The 23,583-nt window shown below is 44.0% G+C and overlaps 2 protein-coding genes across 3 annotated transcripts in view; both read right to left on the bottom strand.

Moving 5' to 3' along the window:
* Positions 1-664: 664 nt before the first annotated feature.
* Positions 665-17,872, bottom strand: suox (sulfite oxidase). Its single transcript, XM_084167996.1, has 5 exons — positions 17,756-17,872; positions 9,299-9,375; positions 5,271-5,466; positions 4,699-4,971; positions 665-2,715 (listed from the first exon to the last, which is right to left on the bottom strand). The coding sequence occupies exons 2-5, from the start codon at positions 9,355-9,357 to the stop codon at positions 1,483-1,485; spliced, it is 1,761 nt and encodes a 586-aa protein (XP_084024122.1). The 5' UTR covers positions 9,358-9,375; positions 17,756-17,872; the 3' UTR covers positions 665-1,482.
* A 1,498-nt stretch (positions 17,873-19,370) lies between these two features.
* Positions 19,371-23,583, bottom strand: part of LOC311134348 (microspherule protein 1-like) — a 49,469-nt gene continuing 45,256 nt past the window's right edge. For both annotated transcript variants that reach the window (XM_084167997.1, XM_084167998.1), the window contains 4 exons: positions 21,127-21,209; positions 20,820-20,907; positions 20,305-20,432; positions 19,371-20,133 (listed from right to left, as the gene is read on the bottom strand). In XM_084167997.1, coding sequence (XP_084024123.1) covers positions 20,047-20,133; positions 20,305-20,432; positions 20,820-20,907; positions 21,127-21,209 — 386 coding nt within the window. In that variant the 3' untranslated portion in view covers positions 19,371-20,046. The remainder of the gene's footprint in view (positions 20,134-20,304; positions 20,433-20,819; positions 20,908-21,126; positions 21,210-23,583) is intronic.

The raw sequence follows: 23,583 nt of genomic DNA, 5'->3' as shown, positions 1-23,583 counted from the left end.
TTTTTCATGGTTCAGGCTAGGCCCCTTAGTTCCAGTGAAGGGAAATCTTAACGCTACAACATACAATGACATTCTAGACGATTCTGTGCTTCCAATTTTGTGGCAACAGTTTGGGGAAGGCCCTTTCCTGTTTCAGCATGACAATGCCCCAGTGCGCAAAGCGAGGTCCATACAGAAATGGTTTGTCAAGATTGGTGTGGAAGACTTTGACTGGCCTGCACAGAGCCCTGACCTCAACCCCATCGAACACCTTTGGGATGAATTGGAACGCCGACTGCGAGCCAGGCCTAATCAGTGCCCGACCTCACTAATGCTCTTGTGGCTGAATTAAAGTCCATGCAGCAATGTTCCAACATCTAGTGGAAAGCCTTCCCAGAAGAGTGGAGGCTGTTATAGCAGCAAGAGGGGGTGGAACCAACTCCATATTAATGCCCATGATTTTGGAATGAGATGTTCGACAAGCAGGTGTCCACATACTTTTGGTCATGTAGTGTAAGTTTAATATTTAATATGAATGTGTTATTGATAAATGTTTTAAGTGTTGTTTATTTATCACTTGTTCATTTAAAGCTCGTAATCAATCATGTAGCATGTTAATTTGTTAATTATTTGATTAAATTGTTTTCTTATAAAAAGTTGTCTCCAAATGAAAACTAGAACCAGATAGGTGAAAATATGTTTTATCACACTTGACAGTGGGAAAAAATACATTTCAAAAGTAGCATCGCTGATTCATTTAAATGCATACATTGTGTGCAAAACAATTTATCTCAAAAATATAACTGAGAACTTTATTTTGTGAAAATCTAAACAATGTAGTACCTTGCTTAATGCAGCAGCTAACACTAGCTGAAACTTACAAGATCTAAGTGCTTTTGATCTTACACAATGAATAATTAGTAATATGATAGACAATTTATCAATTGCTATAATCAATATGAGTTAAGACAATGCAAATCAAAGAATTAGAATATTCTCTGGATCCAGCAAATGACACCCATATAAAATCATGAAATGGAAGCAAGCTTGTCATCAAAGCCAAAGAGGTTAGTGAATAGATTTCAGGATATGAAAAGGACTGCACTGGCAAGGCGTTTTTTGCTTGTCCTTGAGCAACTGTTGACACCAACAGATTTGTTACTGTTATCTTGTTTTGTGGTGCGTTTGGGATTCTTTTTAACCCAACTGGCCACATAATGTTCTTTAAGCGCTCAACATTGGCTACGCACAGATGAATGCCTATTTACATTTTTCCATCTCCACTGAACAGAATTATCTGTTTTGCTGTGCAACAAGACAACAGAGGGGTCTTTAGTGTCAGGGCATCACACACACACAGCACCTGTGGTACGGTCAGTTCCCCCACTGAGCTTGAGTGGGTTTGACGTCGTCTGTCTGGAGAGGGCCAGGTTAAAACATCATCATCCGTTTCCCTCTACACTCTTTAAGACTTGAACACAACCCCCTAGATCACAACAGTTTCTACTCTTCCTCCTTTTCCTCATCCTCCTTGACTGTGACTTTCACCCTGTGCCAGGCGTTACTCAGCACTCCCCTCAGGTTCCAGATAGGCGCCACTGAGTCTGGCTGCATGTTGTAGCTGTTGTCCACCGCCTTGCACACAATCTCCAGCTCCTGGGCCGCGGGGGGCAGCGGGGCTGTCAGCTCCCACAGCTTCCAGGCCCAGGCTCTGCCGGGTGGGGGCGAGGGGGCCGGGACCTGCCCCTTCTCACTGCTCTGTAGCTGCGCCACCTGCCAGGTCCGCCCCCCGTCCAGAGACACATCGACACGCACAACCTCCCGTCCGCCCCCGCTCCAGGCGTAGCCCTTCACCGTCACCTCCTCTGCGCTGCGTTCCACCACGGCTCCCTCCGCTGGCTGGGTGATGGCCGACTGGATGGGCAGCTCCTGGATGGCTGGGGCCGACTTGAAGTCCACCGTGTCCCAGTCAGTGGCGGGGGAGAAGCCCTTGTAGTCATTCTGCTGCCAGTGGCTGCTGCTCTCCTCCTCACTCACTATGATCCTTCCCAGCCACTTGACATTGCGGGCGCCCACCGTTCCCGGCACCACCACCCGTACGGGATAGCCATGGTCAGCAGGTAGGTCTTCTCCGTTCATCTGGTACGCCAACAGCACGTCACCCTCTTCACTGACCGCCTTGTTGAGCGGGATAGATGCCCCGTAGGTGGTGCCGGTCACGTCACTGTCCAGTCCTTCAAATTGAACGTGGCATGTCTGCCGGGCCACCTCTGGCCTATAGCCAGCTGCCAGCAGCACATCCTTCAGCCTGGCGCCGCTCCACGTAGCATTACTTATCGCAGCAATGCCCCAGTTGAGCCCCTTCACCTGTTTGACTTTGTTCATCTCCGAGCGGCGATTGCCAGCACACTGCAGCGTGGCCGTGACTGTGTGTTTGGGGAAGCGTGTCTTCAGCTCCTCCAGAGAGAGGCTCAGAGGTGCTCCCCCAGGCAGACCCTCCACCTGCAGCCGGTAGGATTTCGGGTCCACTTGTGGCACGGGCAGGTGGTTCCTCTTAAAGAAGATGGCTGAGGGGGTGATGTAGTTGTCGGAGAGGATCTCGGGCGGGGGCTCGGCATTGAAGGGCTTGAGGCTGTTGATGCGCAGGGCAGGGTGCCGCTCCGGGTCGGTGGAGTAGGGATCCGTGGATTTCACGCTTTGCTGCTTCCGCCAGTCCTCCGCACTCAGCTCACCCACCTTAATTTTTTTTTATTTATAAATAAATATAAATACAGTGCCTTTGGAAAGTATTCACACCCCTTGACTTGTTTTCGCTTCGTCATTATGGGGTATTGGGTGTAGATTGCTGAGGAATTGTTTTTATTTAATTCATTTTAGAATAAGGCTGTAACGTAACAAAATGTGGAAAAAGTCAAGGGGTCTGAATACTTTCCGAAGGCACTGTATATATATACACAGTACCAGTCAAAAGTTTGGACACACCTACTCATTCAAGGGTTTTTCTTTATTTTTTACTATTTTCTACATTGTAGAATAATAGTGAAGACATCAAAACTATGAAATAACTCATATGGAATCATGTAGTAACCAAAAAAGTGTTAAACAAATCCAAATATATTTTATATTTGAGCTTCTTCAAATAGCCACCCTTTGCCTTGATGACAGCTTTGCATACTTGGCATTCTCTCAACCAGCTTCATGAGGTAGTCATCTGGAATGCATTTCAAGTAACAGGTGTGCCTTCTAATTTGTGGAATTTCTTTCCTTCTTAATGCGTTTGAGCCAATCAGTTGTGTTGTGACAAGGTAGGGGGGGGTATACAGAAGATAGCCCTATTTGGTAAAAGACCAAGTCCATATTATGGCAAGAACACCTCAAATAAGCAAAGAGAAATGACAGTCCATCATTACTTTAAGACATGAAGGTCAGTCAATACGGAAAATTTCAAGAACTTTTAAAGTTTCTTCAAGTGCAGTCGCAAAAAACATCAAGCACTATGATGAAACTGGCTCTCATGAGGACAGCCACAGGAAAGGAAGACCCAGAGTTACCTCTGCTGCAGAGGATAAGTTCATTAGAGTTACCAGCCTCAGAAATTGCAGCCCAAATAAATGCTTCACAGAATTCAAGTAACAGACACATCTCAACATCAACTGTTCAGAGGAGACTGTGTGAATCAGGCCTTCATGGTCGAATTGCTGCAAAGAAACCACTACTAAAGGACACCAATAAGAAGAAGAGACTTGCTTGGGCCAAGAAACACGAGCAATGGACATTAGACCTGGTGGAAATCTGTCCTTGAGTCCAAATTTGAGATTTTTGGTTCCAACCGCCGTGTCTTTATGAGACGCAGAGTAGGTGAACGGATGATCTCCGCATGTGTGGTTCCCACCATGAAGCATTGAGGAGATGGTGTGATGGTGCTTTGCTGGTGACACTGTCTGTGATTTATTTAGAATTGAAGGCACACTTAACCAGCATGGCTACCACAGCATTCTGCAGCGATACGCCATCCCATCTGGTTTGCACTTAGTGGGACTATCATTTGTTTTTCAACAGGACAATGACCCAACACACCTCCAGGCTGTGTAAGGGCTATTTGACCAAGAAGGAGAGTGATGGAGTGCTGCATCAGATGACCTGGCCTCCATAATCACCCAACCTCAACCCAATTGAGATGGTTTGGGGTGAGTTGGACCGCAGAGTGAAGGAAAAGCAGTCAACAAGTGCTCAGCATATGTGAGAACTCCTTCAAGACTGTTGGAAAAGCATTCCAGGTGAAGCTGGTTGAGAGAATGCCAAGAGTGTGCAAAGCTGTCATCAACGCAAAGGGTGGCTACTTTGAAGAATCTCAAATATAAAATATATTTTGATTTGTTTAACACTTTTTTGGTTACTTCATGATTTCATTTGTGTTATTTCATAGTTTTGATGTCTTCACTATTATTCTACAATGTAGAAAATAGTAAAAAATAAAGAAAAACCCTGGAATGAGTAGTTACTTTTGACTGGTACTGTATATATATATATATATATATATATATATATATATATATATATATATATTTCACTGTTATGTTGTTTAGATAATAAAAACATAGTCAATTGCAACAAAGGTTTCATAATAAGAATTGGTTATGGGAATATATGCTGTCGTAGCAACATTATAATTATTTACACTTGCACAGACCAGATAACTAAACCACACAGCTCGCCCACCTTATACTCTGACAGGATCTCCAGCACATGGTCTTGCCTGTGAACGGCGTACAGCGCCCAGAAGGGCTCCAGAGCCCCACCTGCTGCTAGCAGGATCTTATCACCGCCAGGGTGCATGGACACAAACTCTGTGATGTCATAGACGCTGCCCTTGTAGGTGACCCAGACGCCCTCCTCAACGGAGCGGTGCTTGGTGACCTCGTCCTGGGTGTAGATGGGCAGAGAGGAGGCTGGGGCTATGGGCTGGACTATAGTGGTGGCTGCCTGCTCAGTCTGGAGACAAGACAAATAACAGCCAAATATCAGCTACAGGGAAAAAAAGAGTAGAAACAACGTTTTGTTACATGTTTTGTAGCATGATTAATGTCAAAAACAAATGGTTAATTTTTGACATTATTCATGCTACAAAACATGTAACAAAATGAATTGTATTGAACAAAATAACACCTTGAAAAACTATAAATGTTGTTAAATGCCCATATTGTAGGATACATTTCTCTAACAGTATCATAGCATAAATGCACCACAACTTCCATCACACCAGCTCTTAGCATGTAGACTGTCCCTCTCACCTGGCTGTGGTGGAGGCCATAGGCCAGTACAGCCCCTGTCCCAGCCAGCAGCCCTGCCAGGGCGTGTCTCCAGTTGGGGCCATGGCTGCGCTGGTACTGCCCTGACTCCTGCCCCCCATGACTGCTGCCCCAGCGTGCACAGAGGCTGCCCGCACACACTGCCACAGGAGGGACCGCACCCTGCAACAACTGCACCCTGTAGGAGACACACAGACCAGTGTCACAATCAGACAAACACTGGGGGTGTGTCCCAAATGGCTCTGGGCTCTGGCCAAAATAAGTGCACTATATAGGGAGTCATTTGAGACACACCTAGCAGTTTACTCATGTACTGAATGCATTCATGTTACAGTTAGTTACACCCATGTCCATACAAAAGAGAAGTTATGGTAGGCAGTAACTATGCAACTGACAAAAGCTTTTTCTATTCATGAAAAGGTTTGGGCCCATTAGACTTAATTGACTTGTGAAAATGTTAAAATGGTTTCTATGGTCCAGATTTCACCTGATAACCCAGACAAAGGCCTCTCCTAGGAGACTCCACTCCTTAAAAATGTTAGAGGTCAGGCAAACTGATTACAGTTCATTTCAACAAGGCAATAAGACTAAACAAATAAAGGGGGAGAGACAAATCTGTATTTCAGAAGCTTGTTTGATAAGGAGGTAATTGATTATCTCTGCTCCTGCTTGGAAATCATTAACCCAGCAGCTGACACTAGGGCCGCATACCTATTTAGTGCACTACTTTTGATCACTTTTTACTTTGGGTCCTGGTCAAAAGTAGTGCACTATGTACAGTGCATTCGGAAAGTATTCAGACCCCTTGACTTTTTCCACAATGTCACGTTACAGCCTTATTCTAAAATTGATTAAATCGTTTTTTCCCCCTCATCAATCTACATACAATACCCCATAATGACAAAGCAAAAACAGGTTTCTAGAATTTTTAGCACAAAAAAAAATACAGAATTATAGAAATACCTTATTTACATACAGTTGAAGTCAGATGTTTACATACACTTAGGTTAGAGTCATTAAAACCTGTTTTTTCAACCACTCCACAAATGTCTTGTTAACAAACTATAGTTTTGGCAAGTCGGTTAGGACATCTACTTTGTGCATGACAAGTAATTTTTCCAACAATTGTTTACAGACAGATTATTTCACTTATAATTCACTGTATCACAATTACAGTGGGTCAGAAGTTTACATACACTAAGTTGACTGTGCCTTTAAACAGCTTGGAAAATTCCAGAAAATGATGTCATGGCTTTAGAAGCTTCTGATAGGCTAATTGACATCATTTGAGTCAATTGTAGGTGTACCTGTGGATGTATTTCAAGGCCTACCTTCAAACTCAGTGCCTCTTTGCTTGACATCATGGGAAAATCAAAAGAAATCAGCCAAGACCTCAGAAGAAAACAATTTTTACCTCCACAAGTCTGGTTCATCCTTGGGAGCAATTTCCAAATGCCTGAAGGTACCACTTTCATCTGTACAAACAATAGTACGCAAGTATAAACACCATGGGACCACGCAGCCATCATACTGCTCAGGAAGGAGACGCGTTCTGTCTCCTAGAGATTAACGTACTTTGGTGAGAAAAGTGCAAATCAATCCCAGAACAACTTCAAAGGACCTTGTGAAGATGCTGGAGGAAACAGGTACAAAGTAAATATATCCACAGTAAAACGAGTCCAATATCGACATAACCTGAAAGGCCGCTCAGCAAGGAAGAAGCCACTGCTCCAAAACTGCTTGCAAGCCGAAGAACACCATCCCAACCGTGAAGCACGGGGGTGGCAGCATCATGCTTTGGGGGTGCTTTGCTGCAGGATGGACTGGTGCACTTCACAAAATAGATGGCATCATGAGGAAGGAAAATTATGTGGATATATTGAAGCAACATCTCAAGACATCAGTCAGGAAGTTAAAGTTTGGTCGCAAATGGGTCTTCCAAATGGACAATGACCCCAAGCATACCTCCAAAGTTGTGGCAAAATGGCTTAAGGACAACAAAGTCAAGGTATTGGAGTGGCCATCACAAAGCCCTCACCTCAATCCTATAGAACATTTGTGGGCAGAACTGAAAAAGCGTTTGCGAGCAAGGAGGCCTACAAACCTGACTCAGTTACACCAGCTCTGTCAGGTGGAATGGGCCAAAATTCACCCAATTTATTGTGGGAAGCTTGTGGAAGGCTACCCGAAACGTTTGACCCAAGTGAAACAATTTAAAGGCAATGCTACCAAATACTAATTGAGTGTATGTAAACTTCTGACCCACTTTGAATGCGATGAAATAAATAAAAGCTGAAATAAATCATTCTCACTACTATTATTCTGACATTTCACATTCTTAAAATAAAGTGGTGATCCTAACTGACCTAAGACAGGGAATTTTTACTAGGATTAAATGTCAGGAATTGTGGAAAAACTGATTTTAAATGTATTTGGCTAAGGTGTATGTAAACTTCCGACTTCAACTGTAAGTTTCAGACCCTTTGCTATGAGACTCGAAATTGAGCTCAGGTGCATCCTGTTTCCATTGATCATCCTTGAGATGTTTCTACAACTTGATTGGAGTCCACCTGTGGTAAATTCAATAGATTGGACATGATTTGGAAAGGCACACACCTGTCTATAAAAGGTCCCAGAGTTGACAGTGCATGTCAGAGCAAAAGCCAAGCCATGAGGTCGAAGGACTTGTCCTTAGAGCTCAGAGACAGGATGGTGTCGAGGCACAGATCTGGGGAAGGGTACCAAAAACTTTCTGCAGCATTGAAGGTCCCCAAGAACACAGCGGCCTCCATCATTCTATAATGGAAGAAGTTTGGACTCTCAGACTATGAGAAACAAGATTCTCTGGTCTGATGAAACCAAGATTGAACTCTTTGGCCTGAATGCTAAGCGTCACATCTGGAGGAAACCTGGCACCATCCCTACGGTGAAGCATGGTGGTGGCAGCATCATGCTGTCGGGATGTTTTTCAGCGGCAGGGACTGGGAGACTAGTCAGGATCAAGGGAAAAATGAACGTAGCAAAGTACAGAGAGATCCTTGATGAAAACCTGCTCCAGAGCGCTCAGGTCCTCAGACTGGGGCGAAGGTTCACCTTCCAACAGGACAACGACCCTAAGCACACAGCCAAGACAACGCAGGAGTGGCTTCAGGACAAGTCTCTGAATGTCCTTGAGTGGCCAGCCAGAGCCAGGACTTGAACCCGATCGAACATCTCTGGAGAGACCTAAAAATAGCTGTGCAGCGATGCTCCCCATACAACCTGACAGAGCTTGAGAGGATCTGCAGAGAAGAATGGGAGAAACTCCTCAAATATTGGTGTGCCAAGCTTTTAGCGTCATACCCAAGAGGACTCGAGGCTGTAATCGCTGCCAAAGGTGCTTCAACAAAGTACTGAGTAAAGGGTCTGAAGACTTATGTAAATGTGATTTAAAAAATTATACATTTGCTAAAATTTATAAAAAACGTTTTTTTGCTTTGTCATTATGGGGTATTGTGTGTAGACCGATGAGGGAAAAAAACTATTTAATCAATTTTAGAATAAGGCTATAACGTAACAAAATGTGGAAAAAGTCAAGGGGTCTGAATACTTTCTGAATGCACATAGCTAGGGAATAGAGCAACATTTCGGACGCAGTTAGCTGTAATGAAAATTATTCCTTTAAGTCAGTCAAGACATAGTGGCCTTGCGTTGCACTTTGCTGGCTGACAGCCCTGGGTGGCTGGTGTATAACCTGCTTGTTTTTTGGAGACATGTAAGATCTTTTAGTGGCTGTTCTGACTGACTCAGACCTTTGACTAGGCAAGACATTAACAGGCCAAACAGGCCATTAAAGTGGACTATAGCAATAAGGAGACAAGGCAAATGCCAGGTCTGCCAGAATGGCCATGCCTTTAGTGATATATTTTTTATAACTTTGACATTACCTTTATGCTCAAAGGTAACAAATGCAGCTTATTTTATGACTACCTGTGTGACAGGTGACAGTAGTGTTTTTTTAAATACTTTACCTTTGAGTCTTGAGAAGGCCTACTCTGGTTAGGCCTCGGCAGTGTCTGAGGAGCAACATTGCATTGGTGTTGGTAGTCTAAGGGGAAAGAAGTACAATTAATAAACAAGAAGCACAAATACACACGTCCCCCTAACATGAACATCTCATTTAAACATACCCATTTCATAGACCCGTAAAAACCTGGATGTCATTATGTTTAACACAGTCCACTGCCTCGTGAGAAATGCTGACCCTACTGTACTGTCAGATATTATAACATAGTAGATCTGTACCTGAAATCTGTATCTGTAATCATGGTTGTATCCAAGCTGTGTGTGAAATTGAACATCGAGGACAATTTCGTCATGTAAAACCACTGGCACTGGCATTTTCCATCCCTAATGCCAGGTTTACCTGTCTCACATCAGCCCGCTTGTGCTGAGGTGGGAGGGGTGGCAATATTTGAGGTGTGTCCTTAAAAACATGCACAAAAGTGACAATTTCATGCAGCGCTAAAGTTTTAAGACCAACCAAAAGCAGGTCTTAACAATAACACAGATTGCTTGTTTTTCATTTCAGCGAAGCCTGTTTTTTTTGTCATGCCCAATGCATTCCCAAATAGCAGACTATCAATAAAGGATTTGGTTCGTGAGACTGCTTTAAATAAATATGAATTACCAAAGCTTTATTAAAAGATCAAGTTTGGGAGCAGCAAAACAGTGAGCGAATGCAATCTGTAAGATCCTTCCATGTTTATAAAACATTATATTATGTATGGGGGCTGCTCTTAATAATAATAAGCCATTTAGCAGACGCTTTTATCCAAAGCGACTTACAGTCATGCGTGCATACATTTTTTTGTGTATGGGTGGTCCCGGGGATCGAACCCACTACCTTGGCGTTACAAGCGCCGTGCTCTACCAGCTGAGCTACAGAGGACCTCTTGCAGTGACACGGTCATTTGTGCTCGTCGTTTTCGTGCTTGTTTGTTTGTTTAAAGTTGCGATCCACCTCAATCAACCAAGTTTGGTATGAAATCAGATAGCTAATAATGAGGCAAATAGCAGTACTTTTGCTGTTAGTTGTAAAAAATAAATAAATGTGAAATGCACCAAACAAGCTGTAGACCTAACCATCAATAGATATAGCGAGCCGCAACCGCGGATATCATACACAAGAGACGTCCTGCTTAATCTCCGACCCTTTGCTGCAAGCTTAGGCTACAATGGAATATTACAATCAATACAATCAACATGTTCCCAAGAAAAGGCATCTAAAGAAAAGAAGAGTGGCAGTAGAGGAGGAATTCGGAATCGGATTAAAAAACAGCCCTTCAGAAAACGTCTTCCATCTATTGTGCAAGGCAATGCACAAATCATAAAGAATAAGACTGACGAGTAGTGTTGGGCGGTATCCAGATTTTCATATCCTCACACCAGAATTTACGGTATTACTGGTTTAGTACACAAGGGGGTGCCAAAAAGCACCCCAAAAAAGTCAATTGGCCTTCTATTACCAGAATGCTAACAAAATTAGTACAAGTAATAGCAAATTTCCATGGATGCTGCTAGCTAAATATGCTAACGAGAGCAAACGAAAATAAACTAAATTGCAAAGACAGGCAATCCAGCTCATAAAGTTATACATAGGTAGGCGCTACCGAATGTCATTTTTGGTGAATTTTGACATTTACAAGCGAATGTGAACGAGAAACATTGTGCAAATCAACAAAGTTTTGATATATGCTTGTCTGAAGGAAGAACAGTACTGTGTACACACTGTGTCTGTGTGGAGTCTGGGGGTCGCGGGGCTGCCTGCTCTGCTTGGAGAAGATAAGGGAGGAGCAGATGGGGCAGAACGGATAGGAGAAAAAATGCAAGGAAATCAGGCAGCAGCGGCAGCTGTACAGATAACCCATCCAAAGGGCTTTTACTTCTCAAACACAGCAGAAAGCGAACACAATATGATCCCCCGTGACTTCATTATTCCGCCACTTAATTAGATAACTAGCAAGTTAAACTTAGGGGTCGCCCTAATGCAAAATTCGTATTTTTTCACGCAGGAAAAAAAGATACAACGCATATGAAATATCTTGCAGCGTTTCGTCAATGTAAATCTAAAATGCTTCTTATTGTAATTTCTGCTCAGCATCAAAATCATTTGGAGGCTTAGTTGCACTTCTCCACTCGGATGAGAATTCACGAACAGGCATTCTATCAAAAGACAGCGCTCTGAATGATGTGTAGCTACTTTTCTCCAGTACTTTTCTTGGTGTAGCCAGCCTAATTTTCTCAGGTAAAACACAAGATTAACTTAAAGCAAAACATTAGGAACTGTCACTGGTTACAATCTTTCTATGATAACATTAGAAATATGGTGGCCATGCATCGTTTTTTGCAAAGAAATACCTTGCTTTTTCATTGTAAGCTCATTTACTTGTGTGGCCGCCAGCCAAATAGTGTTGCACTTCTGTTGTCATCTCATGACAATGAAGCTATTTTCTGCCGAATGTGTTGCACTAATGTATTTTCTGTGAAGGAAAACTATAGTTGCACGTCCCTGATAACTCTATTGAAGCAAAAAAAACATTTGACTTTCAATATAAAACGCAAATATTGTCAATACACAGCTGGACTCACCTGCTCCCGCTTTCTTCTGCTATTTACAAACAAACACTTGACTGGCTCAACTGTTCTGGGGAACTACGATAAGTTTCATAATGTAAAATAATGTGACAGGTGAAATGAAGAACGCAATCTGCTTTACCTCCTAACGTATTGCACAAGTTGACTGCAGGTATTTACTTAAAAAGTAAATATGAATATTGATTGAAAAACTTCAAAAACATAGTTTAAAACGGTATTGAAAAACCATCCTGTGGCTATTTCCAAATACCCCGGTAAACAGTATACCGCCCAAGCCGACGAGCTACAGCCTTGTACCCAATACCTTTCCGAGTACCGACAATCCTGCCTGATCTGTCTGAGACCTGGCTTACGGAACAGGAAACCGTCTCTGCAGTGGAGCTGGACGGCTACACAATCTTTAGAATGGACCAAAACATCAACTCCGGTAAGAGGAAAGTGAGTTCATCAATGAGAAATACTGCAATTCAGCCCATATCACAACGAAGCACCAGGTCTGTACTAAACATATTGAACTCCTTGCTCTTAACCTACTGCCATACTACCTGCCACAGGAAATAAATCAAGTCTGACTGTTTATTATTTAAATAGCCCCCTTCCGCTGACACCCAAACAGCTGCCGACCTGATCCATGACCTTGTTTCCCATGCTGGGACAGTCAGCTGAAGCAGTAAAGCTGATCATGGGAGACTTTAAAATGTGCAGTCAATCTGAACATTTACCATCATACCAGCAATATGTTACATGTCCTATCCGAAATGAAGCCTGTCTGGACCTCTGTTATGGTAACATCCCAGGTGCGTATTCCTCCAAGGTACTACCCAATCTCGGGGATTTGGCTCATAACATGGTTGGGCTCATCCCAGTCTACAAACCGTGACTGCAGCGAGAGAAGGCTAAATAGGTGGAGATTAACAGCTGGACTCCTGAAGCTACTGAAGCCCTCCAGGACTGTTTCAAGTCCACTGACTGGGCGGCCCTGACGGACAGCGCCGACGACCTGGAAGAGAGTCCCCTGACTGGGCGGCCCTGACGGACAGCGCCGACGACCTGGAAGAGAGTCCACTGACTGGGCGGCCCTGACGGACAGCGCCGACGACCTGGAAGAGAGTCCACTGACTGGGCGGCCCTGACGGACAGCGCCGACGACCTGGAAGAGAGTCCACTGACTGGGCGGCCCTGACGGACAGCGCCGACGACCTGGAAGAGAGTCCACTGACTGGGCGGCCCTGACGGACAGCGCCGACGACCTGGAAGAGAGTCCACTGACTGGGCGGCCCTGACGGACAGCGCCGACGACCTGGAAGAGAGTCCACTGACTGGGCGGCCCTGACGGACAGCGCCGACGACCTGGAAGAGAGTCCACTGACTGGGCGGCCCTGACGGACAGCGCCGACGACCTGGAAGAGAGTCCACTGACTGGGCGGCCCTGACGGACAGCGCCGACGACCTGGAAGAGAGTCCACTGACTGGGCGGCCCTGACGGACAGCGCCGACGACCTGGAAGAGAGTCCACTGACTGGGCGGCCCTGACGGACAGCGCCGACGACCTGGAAGAGAGTCCACTGACTGGGCGGCCCTGACGGACAGCGCCGACGACCTGGAAGAGAGTCCACTGACTGGGCGGCCCTGACGGACAGCGCCGACGACCTGGAAGAGAGTCCACTGACTGGGCGGCCCTGACGGACAGCGCCGACGACCTGGAAGAGAGTCCACTGACTGGGCGGCCCTGACGGACAGCGCCGACGACCTGGAAGAGAGTCCCCTGACTGGGCGGCCCTGACGGACAGCGCCGACGACCTGGAAGAGAGTCCACTGACTGGGCGGCCCTGACGGACAGCGCCGACGACCTGGAAGAGAGTCCACTGACTGGGCGGCCCTGACGGACAGCGCCGACGACCTGGAAGAGAGTCCACTGACTGGGCGGCCCTGACGGACAGCGCCGACGACCTGGAAGAGAGTCCACTGACTGGGCGGCCCTGACGGACAGCGCCGACGACCTGGAAGAGAGTCCACTGACTGGGCGGCCCTGACGGACAGCGCCGACGACCTGGAAGAGAGTCCACTGACTGGGCGGCCCTGACGGACAGCGCCGACGACCTGGAAGAGAGTCCACTGACTGGGCGGCCCTGACGGACAGCGCCGACGACCTGGAAGAGAGTCCACTGACTGGGCGGCCCTGACGGACAGCGCCGACGACCTGGAAGAGAGTCCACTGACTGGGCGGCCCTGACGGACAGCGCCGACGACCTGGAAGAGAGTCCACTGACTGGGCGGCCCTGACGGACAGCGCCGACGACCTGGAAGAGAGTCCACTGACTGGGCGGCCCTGACGGACAGCGCCGACGACCTGGAAGAGAGTCCACTGACTGGGCGGCCCTGACGGACAGCGCCGACGACCTGGAAGAGGCAGTGGATACTGTCTCGGAGTACATCTGTTTCTGTGAGGATCTCGTTATTCCCAATAATAAACCGTGGGTGACTCGGGAATTAAAAGAGCTTCTCAATAAGAAAAAAAGTGTTTAAAATCAGGTGGCAGTAAAGAGGAAAGGAAAAATATTCAAAGACAAAAGCAAAATGAAGGGAGTTCAAGGCTGCATACAAAGACAAATTAGAAAACTTTTTTAAGGACATCTGGCCATCCAGAATCACAACTGACTTCTGCCCCATTGAAGCGTGTGCATTGTTTTCTTGACGTTTTCAGCTAACCCATCTATATGGAAGTATACTGAACAAAATAATAAATGCAACATGTAAAGTGTTGGTCCCATGTTTCATGAGCTGAAATAAAAGATCCCAGAAACTTTCCATTTGCACAAAAAGCTTATTTCTCTCAAATTTAGTGCACACATTTGTTTACAACCATTAGTGAGCATTTCTCCTTTGCCAAGATAATCCATCCACCTGACAGGTGTGGCATATCAAGAAGCTGATTAAACAGCACGATCATTACACAGGTGCACCTTGTGCTGAGGACAATAAAAGATCACTCTAAAATGTGCAGTTTTGTCACACAACAAAATGCCACAGATCTCTCAAGTTGAGGGAGCGTGCAATTGGTATGCTGACTGCAGGAATGTCCACCAGAGCTGTTGCCAGATAATTGAATGTTAATTTCTCTACCATAAGCTGCCACCAACGGCTTATTCACCTGCGGAATCGTCTGAGACCAGCCAGGGCTCCCGAGTGGCGCAGCGGTCTAAGGCACTGCATCTCAGTTCTTGAGGCGTCACTACAGACCCCCTGGTTCGATTCCAGGCTGTATCACAACCGGCTGTGATTGGGAGTCCCATAGGGCGGCGCACAATTGGCCCAGCGTTGTCCGGGTTTGGCCGGTGTAGGCCGTCATTGTAAATAAGAATTTGTTCTTAACTGACTTGCCTAGTTAAATAAAGACAGCTGATGAAACTGTGGGTTTGCACAACTGAATAATTTCTGCAAAAACTGTCTCAGGGAAGCTAATCTACATGCTCATCGTCCTCACCAGGGTCTTGACCTGACTGCAGTTTGTCGTCGAAACCGACTTCAGTGGGCAAATGCTCACCTTCGATGGCCATTGGCACGCTGGAGACGTGTGCTCTTCACGGATGAATCCCAGTTTCAACTGTACATGGCAGACAGCATGTATGGCATTGTGTGAGCGAGCGGTTTGCTGATGTCAAAGTTGTGAACAGAGTGCCCCATGGTGTCGGTGGGGTTATGGTATGGGCAGGCATAAACTACGGCCAACGAACACAATTGCATTTATTGATGGCAATTTGAATGCACAGAGATAACATGACGAGATCCTGAGGCCCATTGTCATGCCATTCATCCGCCGCCATCGCCTCATGTTTCAGCATGATAATGCACGGCCCCATGTCGCAAGGATCTCTACACAACTCCTGGAAGCTGAAAATGTCCCAGTTCTTCCATGGCTTACATACTCACCAGACATGTCGCATGTTTGGGATGCTCTGTATACGATAGCGTGTTCCAGTTCCCGCCAATATCCAGCAACTTCGCACAGCCATTGAAGAGGAGTGGGACAGCATTCCACAGGTCACAATAAACAGACTGATCAACTCTATGTGAAGATGTGTCACGCTGCATGAGGCAAATAAATGGTGGTCACACCAGATACTGACTGGTTTTCTGATCCATGCCCTTACCCTTTTTTTAAAGGTATCTGTGACCAACAGATGCATATCTGTATTCCCAATCACATGAAATCCATAGATTAGGGCCTATTTAATTTATTTAAGTTGACTGATTTCCTTATATGAACTGTAACTCATTAAAATCTTTGAAATTGTTGCATGTTGCGTTCATATTTTAGTTCAGTGTAACTCAGGGACGTGGCCTCCTCTGTAGCTCGGTTGGTAGAGCATGGCGCTTGCAATGCCAGGGTTGTGGCTTCGATTCCCACGGGGGGCCAGTATGAAAAAATGTATGCACTCACTAACTGTAAGTCGCTCTGGATAAGAGCGTCTGCTAAATGACTAAAATTTAAAAATTTAAAATGTAACTCCATTTGCTACTGCCATGGTTAAAACGGGTTTCATGAGAATCACCCTACACTATCAGAAGAGTGAAAGGTCTGTGATTAATCAACTGTTTTAAGTGGTTTATTGTCCATCATAAATCTACCTAAGACTGATCGTGATAACAGTTTAAACGCAGCATCCTGGGGCTTCCTTCCTGGAAACAAACATCCTGGACACTGAAAGAGTGCATTTACTTATTTTCATGCAAATTGAGGCACTCGTGGTAAACACCCTTTAAGTAGGTTTTTAGTCAAAAGTCAAATATACGTTAAACACAGCATCCTGGCTTGATACATAGAAACACACAGACTAACAAATCCTGGACACTGAAATGGTATTATAGCTATCCTTCTATTTGAGCCACGGTACAATTCCCACCAAGAGGGTTAACCCTATTGACGCAACTCGGGTGTTTGACTTTCATGCCAGCGACCCGGGTTCGATGCCTTGCCGTTCGTGTCAAAAGTGGGATGACGGCTGTGAGGCCATCGGAACGCACGGCCCGGACTTGTGAGGGGGGCTAAGTATACGAAGCACGGGGACGTGCCTTCCCGTTTGGAAGGGACAGTGTAGCGTCAGCAGTGCTCTAATTCCTACCAAGTGACGTCACTATTGACCCGTGCGTTGCCTTTCACACCAGCGACCCGGGGTTCGATTTCTTGGCCTGCCGTTCGCTACAATATCTTACTTTTTATGCAACCCTCCACAACATATATACATGAGCTTTATATATATATATATATATATATATATATATATATATATATATATATATATATATATATAAATGAGCTTTAATAAAGCTCATTTATATAAATAATGCTCATTTATATATGTTGTGTTAAATGACCTTTTTATATATATATATATACATATATATATAATGTAATTTTTTCTTCTTAAGTAATCAAAACATTATTAGCTACAGCACGAATTCCCTCTTACCTTTATTTCGAATGGCATCAATGGTTCAATTGATTTAGAAATACTCATTATTTCATTAGCTAACCTTACCTTTGATGTGCCTGCATTATCAGAAAGTCGGATGGATGGCAAAGACCTGATAAAATGTCATAGAGGGTATCGTAATGTGGCTTGTTTCATAGCTGCTCCCAGCAGCAAGCTAGCTACATTATTTTAGCATTAGCTAGCATGTGGATTTACCAGCTAGCCATGCCAGGACCATGTCATAAACAAGCCACTCAATAGTATTTCAAGGTGTGGCTAGTGTTCTTGCATTCCAATAATTGAATAGAAACGAGAAATTAATATCTTAAAGAGCAAGCGACATTAACTGTTACTCACCTAAACTTTAATATAGTGTATGTTTTATTATTCCAGATGCACTGCTGTCAAGTACTCGAGGCTCGAGCTCTCCTCCACTAGCCGGTTGTGTACGTAGGTTGTTGTCAGTGGGCGAGTTCGTTTTGCATTCCCCGGTGCACCGGGTCGGTGGAGGAGAATGGTCTAAAATATGCAACATCAGCCTACCCAGGGCACCTGGCAATGTTAAACGAACTCGCTCATTGTTGGATACTCGCTAGCAGAAATTGGCCAAGTAGGGTTAACTAGGTAAGTCAGCACAAAAATAACCACATCCCCAAATCAAATGGTAGAACACAAAGCAAACTTATTTTGTTAATCCAATTCCTGTGATGCTGATGAATTTAAATATCCAACATCCACATTTTATCAGATACCACTTTGTTTTACATTTCTTGCTCTCCTTTTCATTCATTTCATACATAGGCCTAATGAGCAAAACAATGAAAAAAGCGGGGATGTTATTTTCTTGTTTGTAACAACATGGGGGCAGGTCTTGGGGGCCACTTCCCTAAAGGAATAAAAAGTATGCAAAACGACCAATTATTTCCTCAAAAGACACAGAACTAGCCTGGTCCCAGATCTGTTTGCACTCTTGCCTACTCCATTATTTTCCTTGAGGCCCCCATTACTTGCCAGATAATGAAAATACTGTGGGGGAAGAAACTAGTTAAGACAGTCCCACTGGCCTACAAAAGGACCAGCCCATCGCCATTCCCCCATAGTGCTAACTACTGGTTTTTGAGCTCCAGATATCAATTATCTGCAGATAAATTATAAAAACATTCTCTGAAGATGGTAAATCCTCACTGCATGAATAACATAGTGGGGAAAGATCTCTAAACGAAGATCCGTATTTAGACAAATGAATGTCTCTTTTAGTTGAACGGAGCCAAAATGATCCGGCTAACCAAAAAGACTCAATGCCCATCACTACAGACTGGCACCCAGGATAACACAGAACTTGTTTGATTTAAGTTTAACAGAAAGTTCCACAATGAGGAGAAAGCATAAGATCAGAGGGTTTATGGAATTCATAAAACTATTTATAAATGTATTAACTGCTACTACAAGTGTTAAAATTTACATTTTTTTTGTGAGTGTTAACATTAATATATTATCTTTCAATAGACTGTCTTTCACACTTCTAGAAAATCTGCATATCCACCTATCTGATATTCTTTGATATTGCATCCTATTAAAACAGGACTGCGGTATCTCTGATTCTGGAAATTAATGATCAACTTTCTACTATGTTGCAATAAAATAGCTCTGCTGAGATGTACTGTAGTCTGACAAGCACTACACCTGCTCGTGGGACTCTGAGGTTCTGTTGATGCCATGTCTACACTTATCTGCCAAATTATGGAGTAGAATTTCTGTTTTTCCATTGACAGCTTAACTCTCAGATATTAATAACATCAAAGATACTCTGTAATAATTTGTGCTTCAGTATCAAGACTGAAGAGTTGCAAAAAAACTAAAACTGCCATTTTGAACCGATTAATTATCCAACAGCTCTACCTTGTGGTAGAACAAAAACCCTACATTTACATGCTATTATGATGCCACTTAAGAAACGGCTCCACAAAGGAAGGACATTCAACTAATGACAGTTTAATCCAAGCTTTCATACAAAAATCTAACAAACTGTCACATTTACATGGCTTTGGCTTAAGTAGCACTAACATAGATACATACATACACAATATCACTTTTACAAGTGATACCCTATCCTGGTCCTAAATGCATCTTTGCATGTACCAGCTCAACCTAAATCAATCTGTATGGGGGGAAAAAAGGAAACACAGAATTAAAACCAATTCATTGTCTTATAGGCAGTGTGGAACCTCATGATATGAATGCCAATTTAAACTTTAAAACAAGACTAAACTGGTGTTATTATGGTCCTGTAGTTACAAGGAAAGTATAATTGAGTGTCTTTGAGATGGGATTCCCCCTAAAATATCCAGCAGTGGAAAGGTATGAGATGTAACCAAATATCACCATTCTCAGTGTGTGTGTGTGGGTGTCCCCTGCTCTTACTCCGCTGTATAACCATGACCAAAAGGGTTCTGGGTTCCTTTCATTCAAGTCTGTGCTCCTTCATGTGGACCTCGTCTACTAGGCTCCTGGTGGTGTACAGTGTGTCCACTGGAGGCCACTGTACGTTGCTCTGTATGGAGGAGCTGGCTGTGCAGTAGACACAGGCATGTGACTTGGCCTCTGTTCCAGTCTCTCTCCTCCACTGAGGCAGCACGGCTCTCTCTCTCTCACTGCTGGTTCATCTTAGCTGCTTCTGCCTTGATGAGTGAGATCAGCTCCTGGTTGATCAGGAACACAAAACGAAGACCTGCAATCTGGAGAGACAAACAACTTGTTGTGAGGTTCATGTATTATAAGAGGTGGCTGTTGTTGTTTATGAAAAATACCTTTTGCCAATTTTAACAGATTTATCAATCTCAATCTTCTTGCACCAGCTCCCCTATCATATCCCCTGCCATTTAAGTTGTCCAGAACCCTCCACACACCTCCACCACAGAGTTGTTGTTGAGTTTCCACTTGTAGCCAGACAAGACTGGTCTGCCGTCTATGTAGATGGGCCTGCGGCCTTCGTTGGCTATGAAGAAGTCCCCGTTGTTCTTCAGTTTAATGATCCCTGTACATTATTACCAGTTATAAACACACAATGACAAACTAGATTAAGTCCTAATAATATTACTACATGATCGACGTTTAGCAGAAAACAGTCACATTTTAATAAAAAATAAAAATAAAAAATATTTTAACAGGGTATAATTTCACTAAGGTGACGTGAGGACAAGGCAAGCACTGCCCTCTAGAGTCCAGATAATACAGGTTCTTCAGCTTCAGACCCAGGTAATGCAGATAGGGGGTGCGTCTGAAATGGCATTCTATTCCTTACATAGTGCACTATTTTTGACCAGGGCTCATAGGGCCACCCCATAGGGTACCATTTCAGACACAACCAGTGTTAAATGAGGACCATGTCATGGTGCTGCAGGTGATGTAGTAAGTGAGTCACCTTGTTTCCTGGAGATCTTCCATGCAGGTCCTTCCAGAGACAGATCCACATCTATCTGCTTGTCCTTGGTGGCTCTGCCCAGGGTGATCTAGAGGAACAGTCAGATTAGCTTAATAAAATATAGGGCATTTAGCAGTCCAAAGCAATTTACAGTCAAGTGTGCATATGTTTTCATATTTTGTAAGCATACATTTCCGTATAATTAACCTGCTCCACAGTCATCTTACTATGGTGCTAATATAATTTGGTATTGGACAGTCTGTACTGTAAATTCAGTTAACTGGTAAATCTGAAATGAGCTGCTCACCTCTCGTGACCTCATAAGGTAGCGAACCATCCGGCCTCTCAGCGCTGCCAGTGTCTGGTTGTCAAAGTCTGGAGAGTTCATCCCTGAGAACAAAACAAAATAAAAGGGCTAGATTCTATCAGATCCGCACTAGCCGACACCCGCATAGCGGTTGTTTTGTCGGTGTGTGGGACAAAAATCACATATTTACCTAATTTGTTTAATATTAATAGTTAACAATGAATATGCTTAACAATAGTAGAGACATTTCTTAACTACCAATGCTGTGCTTTTCATAAGGATGGTTCCCTCTAGCTCCCTGCAGCTGGTCTGGGCGTGTAGTCAAGGACATGGGATAGAGATAAACTTGAGGAACAGATAGACCTGTATTGTTTCAATTTCTCTTTGCTTCTGAGTAATCTGGTCACACGGTCAAGACAAAGAGCCTCAGAATGACCACAGTTTTTCAGTTCATCCTTTCCACAGCTGTGTGGAGATATGGGCAGTAACGGAGCTAACGTTTTCACTTGTTTGTGCGCTATGACCCAATACAAATAGCCACAAGAAGAAAACAAGGTAGCTCCTGATCTGCCGGGGAGGGGTGGAACCAGCCATGACTAAGCATTTTTAGGTCCACTATATAAGATGTCAGCATTTCCTGTTCGTTGGGCTCTCACTCTACTCACTCTGTGGGTGGTGTGACCAGCTCCCTTATCGATACGTTTTTAATAAAGTTAATATTCTGATTGGTGATTGACCTTGTCTCTCCTCATTATTGATTAAAATATCCACCACATGTGTCGGAAGTGGAACTGCGTTAGAACTGTCAAATCCACAAGCAGCTCCTTGCGTTAGCTTATCGCGAACACTGCCATTGGATACAAGAAACCACCTGAATGTATAATCTGACAAATCCAATGGAGCCGTGTTAGAAGTTCATGCAGCCGCGTTAACAAGTTCAAACACTCGAATGCGTGATGTTCTATTTTCTACACCTCAATTAGACTGATACTAGGCTATAAATCCACCCTATCCTATTTGAGCGCCTTATCCTATCCCACCTCAAAACCATCACAGATGCCCTCCTTGACCCCCTGCAGTTCGCCTACAGAGCCAACAGGTCTGTGGACAACACTGTCAACATTGGTCTCCAATGAAATTAAAATCATTTTTAATTTCTCTTTCCTCTTTACAATAATTTTAATGATCTTCTGATTTCATCTCTTCAGTTTGTGTTGGAAAGAGAAAGGTTAATGCTGAAGAGAAAAAAATATCCAATCATGTTTTTGTTTGGTGGTCTCTGGTTAGAAACATATAGCTAGCTAAGTCAGCCTTTGACTAGGCCTTCAGAAGATGGACAGAAGGCCTCTGCCATTCAACTGTATTAGAGCAGAATTTTGGAATGACAGTGGAATGAATCAATCACATTTTGACTTGCAATGGGTGGGGCCGTTTAGCTATCTCTTTGAAAATAATGACAAACATTGTTACGTTGAAACTATAGATCATAGGTTAGTGTGATGATATTTATTTTTTTGCAATGGTAAGTATACTGAGCAAAAATATAAACGCAACATGCAACAATTTTACTGAGTTACAGTTCATATAACGAAATCAGTCAATTGAAATAAATTCATTAGGCCCTAATCTATGGATTTCACATGACTGGGCAGGGGTGCAGCCATGGTTGGGCCTGGGAGGGCATAGGCCCACCCACTTCGGAGCCAGGCCACCCACTGGGGAGCCAGGCCCAGCCAATCAGAATGAGTTTTTCCCCACAAAAGGGCTTTATTACAGACATAAATACTACTCAGCACCCACCCTCAGACAATCCCACAGATGAAGAAGTCGGATGTGGAGGTCCTGGGCTGGCGTGGTTATATGTGGTCTGCGGTTATGAGACTGGTTGGACGTGCTGCCAAACTCTCTAAAATGACATTGGAGGCAGCTTATGGTCGAGAAATTTGCATTCAATTCTCTGGCAACAGCTCTGTTGGACATTCCTGCAGTCAGCGTGCCAATTTCACGCTCCCTCAAAACTTGATACATCTGTGGCATTGTGTTGTGTGACAAAACTGCACATTATAAAGTGACCTTTTATTGTCTCCAGCACAAGGTGCACCTGTGTAATGATCATGTTGTTTAATCAGTTTCTTGATATGCCACACCTGTCAGGTGGATGGATTATCTTGGCAAAGTAGAAATGCTCACTAACTGGGATAGAAAGAAATTTGTGCACAAAATTTGAGAGAAATACGTTTTTTGTGCATATGGAACATTTCTGGGATGTTTTATTTCAGCTGATGAAACATGGGACCAACACTTTCCATGTTGTGTTTATATTTTTGTTCAGTGTAATAGCTGGTTTGTTAATTTCATTTTGGAAATTAAATGGTTGTGCTTTTGTCTTGTTATGATTTCATGGTGCCTTCTGGAGTGAATGGGCTGCTTATTCTTTAACATTATTTGATGCTGTGT

This window comes from Coregonus lavaretus, assembly GCF_964263955.1.
Source record: "Coregonus lavaretus genome assembly, chromosome: 8".
Lineage (NCBI taxonomy): Eukaryota > Metazoa > Chordata > Actinopteri > Salmoniformes > Salmonidae > Coregonus > Coregonus lavaretus.
The sequence above is the reverse complement of the archived record's forward strand: the minus strand, read 5'-3'. Positions and strand labels throughout refer to the sequence as shown.